The 14,183-nt window shown below is 38.8% G+C and overlaps 1 protein-coding gene across 2 annotated transcripts in view; it reads left to right on the top strand.

Annotated features, from left to right (window-relative positions):
- The first annotated feature begins 7,990 nt into the window (after nt 1-7,990).
- The window catches only part of LOC100694467 (ras-related protein Rab-26), a 112,841-nt gene continuing 106,648 nt past the window's right edge, over nt 7,991-14,183 (top strand). Inside the window, exons 1-2 of one of the 2 annotated variants that reach the window (XM_005447990.4) lie at nt 7,991-8,660; nt 12,000-12,110. In XM_005447990.4, the coding sequence (XP_005448047.1) occupies nt 8,484-8,660; nt 12,000-12,110 (288 nt within the window). In that variant the 5' untranslated portion in view covers nt 7,991-8,483. The remainder of the gene's footprint in view (nt 8,661-11,999; nt 12,111-14,183) is intronic. The other variant, XM_003438677.5, reaches the window with a different exon arrangement.

Raw genomic sequence — 14,183 nt, 5'->3', positions numbered from 1 at the left:
CATTAAGTCAGACAATATTAATAAAAAGTTAGAAGTGGGTTGCAAAGTAGCTTGCAGAAAATGTGGGCAGGTTAAAGCTGCTTAAACGGGGTAGCCATAGCAAAGCGTTAGAGCAGGGCATCTACAAATCAGAAGGTTGGTGGTTTGATCCCTAGCTGCGCCGTCTCCAAGTGTCATCGGGCAAGATGTTAACCCTTAGTTGTCCTCCAATTCATCCATTGGTACATTTACCATTAAATCAATTCAGTCTCACCGTGAGGCCTGACTGTAGATCAGAAGGTTGAGGTTTCAAGTCCCTTAATGGTTGTCGTTTCACAATTTTACTGAGAATATCAGATGATCTGCCAGTACTATGGAGGAGTTTGATTTTCTGGACTGCCGTTACACTCAATTAAAGATCACAAAGAAAATATATGCAAAAGTAGGTATAAAACTGCTGCTGACAACCAGGCAACTAATAATAATGATAAAGTGTCATTTCTCATTTATTTCTAGCAGTATGATATACTAGATTTCAGTAAAAGCAGAGGTATTAAAGTGAGCTAATACATGTAGCAATGTCATATTTTACATTTTTAAGGAGTTTTCAGGTGTTTGAAGACAACCTGCTAAAATCAGCATACTGTCAGTTTAGGAAATCAGTACATGTTGTCAATGATTTGTTCATTGCTATGTAAAAGCCCTAGACCTTATCACAGCAGGATTTTCTTGAATACCATACTTGAACTTTTAGATTGTGATGCCTAATATCTTGTTGAGTAATGATTTTTCCTTTTTTTCTGTTTTGGCTTAGAAATGAAGAGCGCTCCTGACAGGAGCTACAACTGTTGGTTATTGATTATTCTTCAGCTCTGAAACACATTTATTATCCGGAGGCCTCACAGAGTTTTGTGAAACGATGTGACCGATGTGATTAATTCTCCATCTAAAATACACTTTACAAACTTCAGAGGAGCGTGTTTATGGTTGCGGTGAAATATGGCGAGTTCTGAAAGTCTTGACGGTAAAATATTGGACAAAACAAGCTGGATTTGAACCAATAAATCTTTCCTCCATTCCGCGATGAAACGGCTTTGGCCTGTATTAGTGGGTCATTAATTTGTCAGCCTAAACGTTCAGCATCCGCTAAGGTCTGAGTTACGTCTTTATGTTACAGTCACGATTTCTTAGGGCTGCTTGACTTATAATTATATACAAGGTAATTTCATTTACTTAATAACACTAGTGGTAATCAGAGATGTGAGATGAAGGTGGGAAAACATGTTTGTATGCAAATGAAAATAACCTATAGTAACATAAATGGCCTCTAGATGGTGCTGTTCACCATGTTATCAGCGTATTTAGGTCTTTGTGCTTCATTCTTCCAGATTCACTGCTTCACAAACATTTTTCCTCAAAGGGAATCAATCTACCCTGTGTGTGTGTGACGTGTGTGAGCGCTACGCTGCTATTCAGGACCTTTTGTTGGCACGGTAATCCTTTTATCTGTTAATGACAAGTTTTCAGATTCATCAAAGATTGCCGGGTGTCTGCGATTTTACAGATATTCTTTGGTGTTGTATTCTCCTCACATGACTGAGATATTATTCAGAGTTGCTTTTATGATACCTTTTCAGTATCTGCAGTGATTTTTCAATATAAACATCAATGTTTCCCTCCAACAGCTGTGTAAAGTACCACAAATCATCTGTTTAAAATCTTAAAAAAGAGAGCAGGAATAATGATTTGTTTTGGTGTACATGACAAAGTGGATGTGTATTTTTTGAAAAATGAACACCTACACTGTGGCTGACAAAGTAATTTCCACCTTGCTTGCTTCATGGATAAATAATAGCTTCCCTTCCTGATGATGGAGGGTGCAGCATTCCCTGGAGAATTGACTATGACTACTGTGTATCCTGTGTGGACCCATATTTTTCATTATTTTCATCGTTAAATAATAAAAACTGGATATGAAAAAGATGCTCGACTAAACAGTGTTTCCTTTTATTTAAGTAACGAAACCGTTCATAACAGAGGAGCAGCCGTCTGGTTAATGCAGAATGAATGTGGCTGCATGTTGTGTTCTTAGAATATGACCATCTCATATTATTTTGATTTGAAATTTTTTGTAAAAGCCTCTTTTACACTATATGAAAAAAACTAAACAAAATTAGGGCGGGTGTGGGGGTTGGTAGCTAGCTACAAGTCTCAGCACATATTGACTTAGCCTAGCTGACTGTGTTCAGCCATGTTCCCTTTTAACCATTTTAAACATTTCTTCATTTAGTTCACAGTGTTTAGTTAATTTATTATGTTTATACATATCATAATTACATGCTTAATACATCTATGCCGTTTATTTCTCAAATAGCAAACTCTTCAGGTCTCCAGAACGCAGTGACATGACAGTAAGTCAGTCATTTTTAAGTTTATCTAATAGAAAAAAAGGATATTGAACTAATTCATATACATCAACTAGTGTGTAATAATGCTTTCCTTGAAATAATGCATTCTCATAAAAGCAGGTGCCAGTTTGTGGATACCGCCATGTTGCTCCGCCATCTTGAATACAGGGACCGAAATTGATCTTCCCATTCTGTCTTTTATGTATGTGGCTAGAGACCGGCAATATACAGAGTACACATGATAAGTTGCCTTCAATCTAAAGATCAGAAATAGTTTTTTAAAACTATGTATGACATTTGAACATTTATATTTTCATTACCTCTCCTCCCTCATTTCCACCTCATCCTCTTCCTCCTCACCTCTTATCTCCTGAACTAAAGTCGGAGATCAAGTACTTGCATAAAACATGCATAAACATGCTTATTTATTCCCAGTGTTATCATAATTACTTACTGTCCATAGATTTGACATGTGATTCCCCCTCACCCCTCACCCCACGCCTCAGGGCAGCTGACAATGAGCCAGCTTAACAACAACAACTGGTTATAAGCTAGCATTATAGCAGCTAATGGCTTGAATGTAATAAACAGTTTGATTACATTCTCACATTGTAGAAAAATTTATTTGATAAGTGCCCAAGTCCAAAAAGTTAGCCAACTGGTAGCAGTTAGCTAACTGACAGTAAAGCTGTTATCAACAATACACCTCCATAACGCTGTCATCAAGCTTCACTAAATAACCAACTCGCACTGGACTCCTTTCACAGTGTTTCACAGCCTCCTCCAGAGTAAATAGACATGAATACCTGCCATATTCAAAGGTGAGGTAAACAGCAGACTGACAGCTTAGACTCACTACAGATGAACAGTGGCCAGAATCTTAGGATGACATTTAATTAACACATATCCAGTTTTTTTTTTAATCCACCGAACGGTAACCCTGAGGTACCCCTGAGCAAGGTACCGTCCCTACACACTGCTAGATTGGTGGCTGCCCACTGCTTCACTGAGTGAATGGGTTAAATGCAGAGAGGAATTTTCCCACAGGGATCAACAAAGTATACATTATTGCATTATTGTTATTATTCAAATATGATGAAATATAGCGGATTCAAAAATGTTGTTCTTTTTACACAAAGTAGAAACACACTGACCAGCCATGGCCATTGTCGGATATATAAATTCAATGTTTTTGAGGCGGTGTAAGAAAACAGAATTGAGCTGACTGTAATCTACTGACATCTAGTGGTGAGATTTTCCACTAGATGTCAGTGGAAAATCTCACCACACAATACTTTTAAGCACCTTCAAGCAACTCAACAAGCTCTTTAAATCAGTGTGTGTGGTGGATGGATGTGTCTGTGTTGGTTCACTCACCGGAGCTGACAATACCACACTCACGCAGCGTGGATATATTTAATAGCCTGCTCATCAAATGCATCTGCATTCTGTTTGTTTCCAACCTCCCTGTACAATCACTTCCGCTGCCTTTCCTACAGTTTTATGTGGCTTTGATTGTTAACTTACAGATCGGCCACTGGATCACACAGACATCCACTGTGCGTCCTGATTGTGTAAAACACTGCAGGGTGGTGCGTCTGATAACTCTCCACAGCTCCAGTTTGGCACATTCCCAGTTGTCCTCTGATATAATATTAAAGCGGAGGTGGCAGCAGCGCTCAAAGACTAGATATGACCAAAATGGGTGTGGGCTGCAAGTTCAATTCCCTGCTGGTAAAATTAGGCTAGAGGAAGTGAATGAATCCCACAGCAGATGCATCAGTGATTGCTTAGAGTTGTTGGAAAGCTGTCAGTGTGAAGGCTTGTAGCTGAATTAGGCTGCACTGGAAAAGTATGCTCAGCAAGTCTTCCATGAACAAAACAGATCAAATACAGTATGCAACCCAGCAAATGAGTCACCAGTGCAGCGCATCATCCTTTGTTAACCCTTACATAAAATGCTTTTTAGGGTGTGTGTCGTCACGGTAGACGTAGGAAAATGACTGTTTACTTGCAATGAGGGAGGGAGCTCCTGAATATAAAGGAGTGACTCATGTGGTCTTTTTCTGTAACACGGTAGCTACTGTATTGTCTTGAGCTCTTCCCGGGAGCAGGGCAGGGATTTTGTCCTACACACACACACACACACAAAGAACATATAAGCAGACAGCAATAATTGGTTGGGTCAAATCTGAGTGCACAGCTGCAAAATCATATGTTGAACTAGACGGCACATCCTCCAGCAAGGCCAGCACCCTGTATTGCAATTTTAATGAATGTCAGTGAATCTACAGTGAAACATTATGGGGTTGTGCCATTGCTTATGCTCCATATCTCCACCATGGTTCCTGAAATTCAGCTTGTTTCTTTTTTCCTATTGATAACATCAATGATCCACTGCTCAAGGAAAAATGAGCAAAATCAACGTTAATTTGTTTGAAAATCAATAAAAAGGAAAAAATAAGATGGGTGTGAGTCAACCCAGAATGCTAAGTTTGAACTGGCATTGCATTGAGAGTTCCTCCTCAAAAATATAGAGTGTAAAAATTGATAACCAGATACTAAGTTTAACGTAATTGTTATTTAGTTCCAGTTCACAGCCGTTTTCTTAAGGCATTTAAGGTAATATTGCAGAAGAAAAAACAAAACTATGATCTGTGAGCAAGAACAGGACGAACTCCCTTTTAACAGGAAGAAATCTTCAGCACAACCTATTATGAGGGCTCTGAAATCAACGTCAAACATGGCAAACGTGCACCTTCTTGCATTGATTTATTCGTTCGAAAACAACAGGTCCTCAACATCCATTGATAAAAAATTACCTATTTTTTCTGCTTCTGCCAATATTATGGTGCCAACTGAGATTATGTCTACTTTTACTTGAAACCAGGTTAACATGCTGATATTTTCACATGAGAACGGATGGAGAATGGTATCCGTGCATTTTTCACATTTTTACTTAAAGAATCAAACAATTAATAATTTATATATAACACAAGAAGTGCTGCCAATTACCTCCTGGTCAGCTTTTGAATCATTGCAGTTGAAGAGCACTTTGTATCTTGGAAAACACAGTAGGTGACATGAAGGGGTGTCAAATATAAGGCCCGGGGGCCAGAATCAGCCTGGCAAAGACTGAAATCTGGCTCACTGGAAGGTTTTGAAATATGAAAATAATTAAATAAAAGCTAAACAATAACAACTAAAGAAGAAAAAAGTCTAGATATTTCAGGTTTGTTTAGTTTTTTGTTTTAGTTTTTCACAATAAGTACACAGTGGGGCGAAAGAATGGGATGTTTTGTGTGAATTAGTCTGTGCAGTGAGCTACCGGAACCTTTTCTGTAATTTTATACATTTATTTATTTGTGTTGACAGATTTTTGTCATTTGCTAGAGCAGTATTTCTTTGTCATGAGTAAAAACTGAGACGTACTGTTGAAGTTGCACATCTTTTTCTTATATCAAATAGGATTGAAAGTGTAACGTCTAACAGAAAGGGTAGTTTTGCTGGTGTGGCCCACTCAAGATCAAAGTGGGCTGCATGTGGCCCACGATGTAAGTTCGACATTCCTGCCTTGCAGTTTGTAGAGGATGGAAAGACTGCACTCTTAAATCTTGTACTGAGACACTATAAGAGATGTAAGAACCATAGATCTGCCCTTTATTGACTTCGCCCTTGGTTTTAATTGTATTCAGCCACATCTTCTTGCACACAGCCTTTAATTTAATTTGAATATAGATTTTAGCACAGTGTTGGCTCACTGGCCTCTTAACAAACAGGTCCTGTGGGTCTAGGCTATTGGAACCCTGTCCAGTCATCCTCAATTGGATCCCCTCAGGGCTGTGTGTGTTTTCTATCTGGTTCTAATACTAATAAGTATTAGAACAACCCTAGATCAAGATGCATGTCGACAGCACTATAATTGTAAGTCTTCTGCAAGATGTGGAGCAAGATTATGTCCCAGTCCTTGATGAGTCTGTTAGCCTGTGCGTTCTCCAATGAAATGTGGCTTCAACCACAGAAATGTTTGATTTCAAAGAAATTTGGGACGTTTAACTGTATTTTCTTAAGTTTTAAAGCTTTTCCCTACTGACAAAGACCTCCCCTACGACCATTCATATACACGAAAATAATTAAGTTATAGATTTCTGTAATTTTACACATTTACTTCTTACAATTTAATCCCAAAGAGTCATGCTCACAGATTCCTTTAATTTCCTACAATCATCATGTAGGAAAACTGAAACATATGGTTGAAATTGTACTTCTTTATCTTATATTAAAATGGTTCAGTGATTAAATGTGCAGTTTAGTGCTGTGTAATACTGTAAATTCTGGTATGCTCCAATACTAATAGTAAAACTGTTGCTTAATTTTAATATGTCTAACACACACCCTTTTTTTTCTCCTAGACTGTATGGTTTTGTCAACAATTCACCTTTTTGCTGCTTGGCACCTGAGATTAAAAATGTGTGTGGCCATGCCAAGCTCTATTCCAGTTAAATATTGACCATCCCAAAAAACTGATGACTCATTTGGCTAATGGGTTTTAGCATAACCATTTAGTTTTTTCCTGCTGTAATGCCACTCTAAATCCCAAACATCCATCAATGAAAGAACAAGCTAATTGTTTTACAACACAGGCAACCTGAAGTCCCACATATTACAGGATGCCTGCTTAACAGCTGTTGGACTTGTGCACTATACCCAAGAGGAGCTGCCTCAGTAGTATTGGACACAGGAGATACGCAGCCATGAATCTGAAAGTGTCTGCACAGAACAGCAAGAGGTAGAGGAGGTTTGATCCAAATATTGATAGCATCGATACCAACGGTGGTATTGGTGGTATCGGATTGATACTAACAGAATAGGATCGATACTTTCTTTCTATCCTCTAAGTTGAGCAAGTAGCCCACTGACTTGCGTTGAATTTTTTTTTCATTCTTTGCAAATTAATATATAAACCTCAAACTAAAGAAAATGTCAGAACCGTTTTGTGTTGACTGTCTATTTTATTTATAGCCTGTAGCACACTTAAAAAACAGAAGGTGACTCAAAGTGCTTTACAGACAGACTCATTTACATTCCAGGTCTCCAGTAAACCCAGTCTCAAAATACATGAAAAGCTGAAAGGTGCGTTTTAATGTGTAAACTAATTACTGGAAAAGTAAAACTCACAGTGAGTTAGTGGTCATTGGAGTTTGCAAATGGATGATGATTCAGCTCATAAGTCATGACACACTGCTCTCATCTGCCTTTAAAAGTTAAACGTATCAATATCGGTAGTGGGATCGGTATACTTGCCCCGCATTTACTTAATATCGGATCATACCAAAATTTGCAGTATGGCACTAACAACTAACTGAAATTCTGAATCGGTGCCAGAAGCAAGCTGGACCTTTAAGACAGGGAAATACACCCAAAACAGAATTTACATTTATATTGTGCAGTCTGTTTTTGCATTAAAAACTTGGAGCCACAGCCTAAATAAGATGTGGAAGCCAAGTGATATGCATAATACTGTAAAGCTTCCAGAATTACCCTGTAAAAAGACTGATTCCGGTCTCTCGTCCTTCCTTAAAACAATGACCGATCATTCATCAAGTCGTATCTTTGATTTGCCACATTATCAGCTATAAGAGATCTTATTTTTTTTTTCTAGATTAACGAGAATGCTTTTGTGCTGCATAATTAGAAAGTGTGTGGATCTTTTGTTTTAGTGTGGATTTTCCACACAACCATGCCTTCTCCCGCTCCCAACATCACGTTACGGGAGAACTGGAGAGAGAGGCGGGGAGGGAGAGCGAGAGAGAGGGTGCTGTTTACATTGTGAGCAGACCTCAGATTTACAGTCATCCAGCTGCACCGCGGAGACAACAGCTGCCTCTCTTTAAAGGACAGTTTTTCAGTTTTGTTGTCACTTGCCAATTTAGGCTTTACGCACAGTCATGATTTTGACGCACAGGTGAACTTACCTCACCTCAACGTACCCCGATCAGAACTCAAAAAAGGAGAAAAGAAAAGTGTCCAGTTCACACTCTCCTCCTCCTCGTTTTTCCTTTTTTAATTGCTGAAGCGGAGCAGGTCGTCAGAGTCATGTCCAGGAAGAAGACAGCGAAAGGCAAAGGGAGCTCCAAGAGCCCCAAGGCATCTCCGAGCAGCGGGAGGACGGGGAAAGGTTTGACCGCAGCTGCTGCTCCGTCCTCAGGGCTGGTCTATCCCAGCAGACCGTCCATCAGCAACAGCGGAGAGTTTTATGACATCGCCTTCAAGGTGAGCACAAGCTTAGCGTAGGGTATTCGTCTTATAGCGACTTCACCTGAAAAGTGAAGCGAATCAGCAGCAGCCAATTTTAAAAAGTCCCTCTTTAAAGGAAAAAAAGCATGGCTTATGTTCTTAGTTAAAAGTGTGCTTGTGTCCAGTGGAGATGCATGACTCTACAGACAAATCACAGTGAATGTCTGCAGAGATGAATCTAAAGATGATTAAAGATAATTCATTTTGCCCTGAAAAGGAGTCTTTTTCTTAAAATAGTTGGCTTTCTACTTTGTTTCTACTTTTGTAGTTTTCAGGCATGGCTGTGTATGGAAGTTAGTTTCGGCCAAGAAATATCATTTCCTATTGTGTTCATTTTTATTTCAGAATTTTCTTTTAGTTTAGTTTCTCTGAGATATCATCTCATCTCTTTTGACTGCTGGATAGTAGCTCTATAGACATACACCTTGTCATCTATTTTTTAACAGGCTTCTTAAGCCACTCAAGGTGCTTTAAAACAGAAAAACATACGTAACATATACAAAAACATATGCTGTGTGCTTATGCAAGAAAACAAATGTTGTTTTCAGTGTTCTGTTTTTGACAGTTTTTCCTTCTGTGCTTGAGATTTCCTCATGTTTACCTTCCAAACTGCTCGCACATGCATGAAATGCTGCTTAGTGCATCCGGTGTCTCCTTTCAAGTGCTGAACTTTAGAAACATTAAGTGTTGCTGCACACATGTAGTCCGGTGCAATAACATGGAAGAGCTGATGATGATGGAGAGGGGTTTCTATTATTAATGAAATAAATTAACAGCAGTGAAGGAGAGCAGCGGCACTTTTTGTTTAACAGGAGTGGAGCTGACAGAATAAGTGCTACTGCCATCTCATGGTAAAGTTCAGGTTTGAGATGTCCTGATAGCTGTGTCAGGAGGCAGATGCCATCAGGGATGAAGGTCTGTTTTAGTCTTCCCTTACAAAAAAATGTAACCCTCTCCCCAAAAAACATCATCTTGGTGTTTTGAAACCAGATGTGAGGAGTGAAAAGGTGGATGTGATTGACTGGTGCTCATAGGAGGTGATTGTCAGTCACATGATACGGCATACTTTGCTGGTCACTTATAGGCGCACAAATTGACAAAACTAACCCAAAGTTTCACTTGTTATGAGTAAGCAGATGAGCCCATAAGCTTATCAGGAAAGTGTTTACTGAGGTCAGGAAACTGTTTTGCCATACACACTTAAGTGCACCCAGAAGTTGTTTTTTGCATGCAGGGGTGTCGCCCACTGCTGGCTGTTAAAAAAAATGCAGATTTTGCATCCCTTCCTTCTTCTCTTTTCGCAAGCTACATCTACACCGTGTGTGTGTGTGTGTGTGTGTAGCCCATTTTATGTGTGTAAAAGAATTTTTTGAGTTATAGCTTATAAAGGAAAGATTCGGATCATTTAAAATCTAAATATATTTTCTGCTTTTCTATACTATGTGCAATTCTAAATATACTGTTGTGCAAAAATCTTGAATTTGTTTATATTTTGGTAGGAAAAAAGGTAATAGGTGCAGTAGTTTATTGAAATGTGCAAACTTAACACTTCAATAAATAAATGTAAGCCTGAAAGTCAATATTTCCATAAACAGGCAAATCCATCGCTGATAGTGTTCCATTGTGTGCTTTTCTACTTTTAGTGTATTGGCAGTGTACTTGGCATTACTGCTATGCTGAAAATAAAGCATTTTCCAATTATTGGATCTTGCATGGTGTATCAGTCTCAAACAGTACTTTTATCTGCATTTGTAATTCCATCAATTTTGACAAGATTTCCAACACCACTGGCTCAGGCTCCATTGTGTTTTAGCGGCTGTAGACACTCACTGTTTTACCTCTCCTCTGACCTCTTCCATGCACTTTGATGACTTATTTTTTCAAACTGTCATCAAACTGCATGGAGGTGGTCAGAGGAGATCCATCCATCTCTCTATAAGACTTACTGTCACTGATTTTCAGTCCAGTTTTGTGTGTAATTTCACATAACCCAGCCCTTTCTTCCTGTTTCTCAGATACGGTTCAGCCACTGTAGGGTTTTAGGTGTTTTGCTTCTTCTTTTGTCCTCCACTCATCCAGCCAAGATATACCAAGATACACTTTCAGTTAACAGTTCTTTGGTAATCCTCTTGTTGGTGCTAAAATACTATTTGATACCTGTCAATCTGTGTTATCTTTAACATTTTCTATGGATTCAGCTAAAGACATTGAAATCAATTATGTGTTTTTTTGACAATTGGTTCTTTGCTTAATTATGTCTGTTATGTGTACACACAACACTGGTTCATCCCTTGAGTTGGGTACCTTTTTATGCCTGAATGATTCATAGGTCTATGTTAAGTGGCTTAACTTAAAAAAATATTAATCATATGGTATAAGACTTGAATGAAGGTGAGTGAAAAAACAGCAAATGTCTAAAGAAATGCTTGAAAAGCCATCAGAAAACTAGAGAACTATTACTAAAAACCTATTTTGCAAATCACAAGAATGTCTGGAGTCTTGGAAGCAAGTACTAGGGAGTGACGATCTGGAAGAGCCAGATCCACAAACATTTAATGTTTTTTAGTTTTGTAAAAGCTCTAGATCTCCACCACGAAATTTGACTTGGTGGTTTTTACATACTTAAACTAACAGAAAGACAAAAAAGACAAACTGCAATGATTCACAAATATGTATCTTGATGCTATACTTGTTGTTAAACCCCTTGAATTAGTTTGTAGTACAATCATATCTTGAGTGTTTGAAGTAAATCTCTCTGTACCTCTGTCTTGGCTCTCGACTTGGCTGAGGAATAATCAATAATGACACAGCATTGACACAGAACATACATAATTGAAAGTATGAAATGGAGATGAAAAAGACTAATGATATTCTACATTGGGCATATGCAAATCTAAATTCTCATTATGTGGGTGGCAGCTGGTATTAATAATGCACCCTGATTAGCAACTGTTCCCATGGTAGACTGACCAAAATCACAGCTCCACTTTGACTTTGTGTGGTACTCCCACTTGTAACAGTTCAGTGTACCAAATGTCACCTCTGAACACAGCAAATCAAACCTAAATGAATACCAATATCAGAGTAGACCACTAAATAAGAGAAAAAAATGTATATATATTTATATATAATGTGATATGTAAAACACCATAAAAATAAACAGTTTTGTGTCCATTGGTCTGTACATGCTGCTTTTTCCCAGTTTAGTGTATTTTGTATATGTATTTTTTTATATACCTCAAACATCTTCCCACACTCACACACGCGCAAGGTTTAACATTTTATGAACCAATACATTGTCACTTTCTGTCTCAGGTGATGCTCGTGGGGGATTCAGGCGTGGGAAAGACTTGTCTGCTGGTTCGCTTCAAAGATGGAGCCTTTCTGGCTGGGAGCTTCATCTCCACCGTGGGCATTGACTTCAGGGTAAGCATTAGCATATAGGCTACATTGTGTCTGCCTGTTCGCGTCATTGCTTCTTTAGCCAAGTGTACGCTTTGTCAAGTTACTGAGAAATTAAAAATTCTATCCTTATAGTCCCTATGTGAATATCATAAGCTGTGGCTGATGCTTCCATCCAAAGGAAATCTCTTTCCACTATTTTTCAAACTTAGTCTGGCTCTGAGAATTGTAGCTGTTTGCAGTATGAGTTGTGCCAGAGATTTTATTTATGGAGGACATATGGTTTAGAATCTTTGGGAGATTTCTGAAATGGTAGAGATGTTCGCTGCCTCCAAAAAGTTGATCAGCAGTCGAAACAGGAAACATATTAGTGGAATTGTTTTGCACTAACACATGCACAGTAAAGCTTTACAGCTGTATCAGATCTATAAAATATGTATGAAGCCTCCAAGTCTGAAAAGCCAATGCCCAAGTACCTTAAACCTTGGGCTTTTTTTTGAATAGCCACCAGGAGGCGCTATCTGTGGTTGCTAAACAGCAGCTGTGGCAATTTTGATTAAATCATTAAGTCTGTTTTGTGAATTCTGATCATTCTAAAGTTCAGAAAGGTGGATTAACCAGGGATACTCATTAGCCATCCCTACCCACCCCCACAGCATCCAATTAATTTACAGGAATTTAATGTCTCTGATATGCTGCTTAGACATGGTAGTGACTCCCAAATCAGAGCCAATGAGAAACTCAGTGAGAATCAATAATTGAATCAGAATCGCTAAATTAACCTGGACTCTTAACTTTTGCTGTGAAAGTTAAAAATTTGACAGAACAATGTACGAGGGGCAAGCAGCAATTTGGGAATTAGCTATTGTAACCAAATGCAAATAGCCTAGCAGCTAGCTAACGCTCGATTTGCAGCCAAGTGACAACAGTGTATTATAATGCGAGGAGAAACAGCAGGTCCACGTTATTATTTTAGAGTCGTTTGTTTGAACAGATAAATATTTAAAATTAAGTCAGTGTCAAAATGTTGAAACTTCAGGATACTGTAAACGGTGAGGGTGTTGGGGATACTGCAAAAAATGTCTTAAAAATCCTGAAATGAATGTTCTGCCCACACCCACCAAGGCCAGGCTAGCATAGCAATTGCTCATAACAGGACCTCCTAAAGTTGTTTGTGGGTGTGTAGCATATTGGGGTTTTTTCTGGTATTGTGACATTCCTAAATAATATATTCATGAATAAAATATCATAACACAGATGTGGTGAGGTAGAGTTTAGCATGATCTGTAGAATGGAGATTTTTAGACTTATGTTCGTGCGGGTGATCGTGGCTTAAGAGTTGGGCGTTCGCCTTGTAATCGGAAGGTTGCAGGTTCGAGCCCCGGCTCGGACAGTCTCGGTCGTTGTGTCCTTGGGCAAGACACTTCACCCGTTGCCTACTGGTGGTGGTCAGAGGGCCCGGTGGCGCCAGTGTCCGGCAGCCTCGCCTCTGTCAGTGCGCCCCAGGGTGGCTGTGGCTACAATGTAGCTTGCCATCACCAGTGTGTGAATGTGTGTGTGAATGGGTGAATGACTGGATATGTAAAGCGCTTTGGGGTCCTTAGGGACTAGAAAAGCGCTATATAAATACAGGCCATTTATGTTTACTAGATTTTTCCTTTAAACAAGCACTACCGAGATTTTACATTGAATATTAATAAAGATGGAGACTTACACAAAGCATGATAACAATGAGAAAGGCTACAGTTCCTCATGATGTTAATTTATAACACCAAGCTTTCAATATCTGGTAAATAATATTTTGACAGCTTTAACACCAAGTGTAAACTTATAAATATTTAATAAAGTTTTTCTGTCAAAAATTGTAGGTTTAAATCAGAACTGGGACTATTTTGCAGTGCCAGAGAGGAAACTTTATAGCTGCTTTCACACTTTCAGTAGTGCTCTCCTTGACGATTGAACCGGCCTTCATGTGCAAAATCAGTACCTCTTAAATTCTTCACTTGGGAAGTGCACTGATTTTCAAGGACAGCAGCAGCAAGCGGGAGAGATTGAGAGCATATTATTGTCTGACTGAGAGTGAGTAGTAGCTCTAGA

This window comes from Oreochromis niloticus, linkage group LG8 (assembly GCF_001858045.2).
Source record: "Oreochromis niloticus isolate F11D_XX linkage group LG8, O_niloticus_UMD_NMBU, whole genome shotgun sequence".
NCBI classification, from domain to species: Eukaryota; Metazoa; Chordata; class Actinopteri; order Cichliformes; family Cichlidae; genus Oreochromis; species Oreochromis niloticus.
Note: the sequence above shows the minus strand (reverse complement) of the source record. Positions and strands in the feature narration are given on the sequence as shown.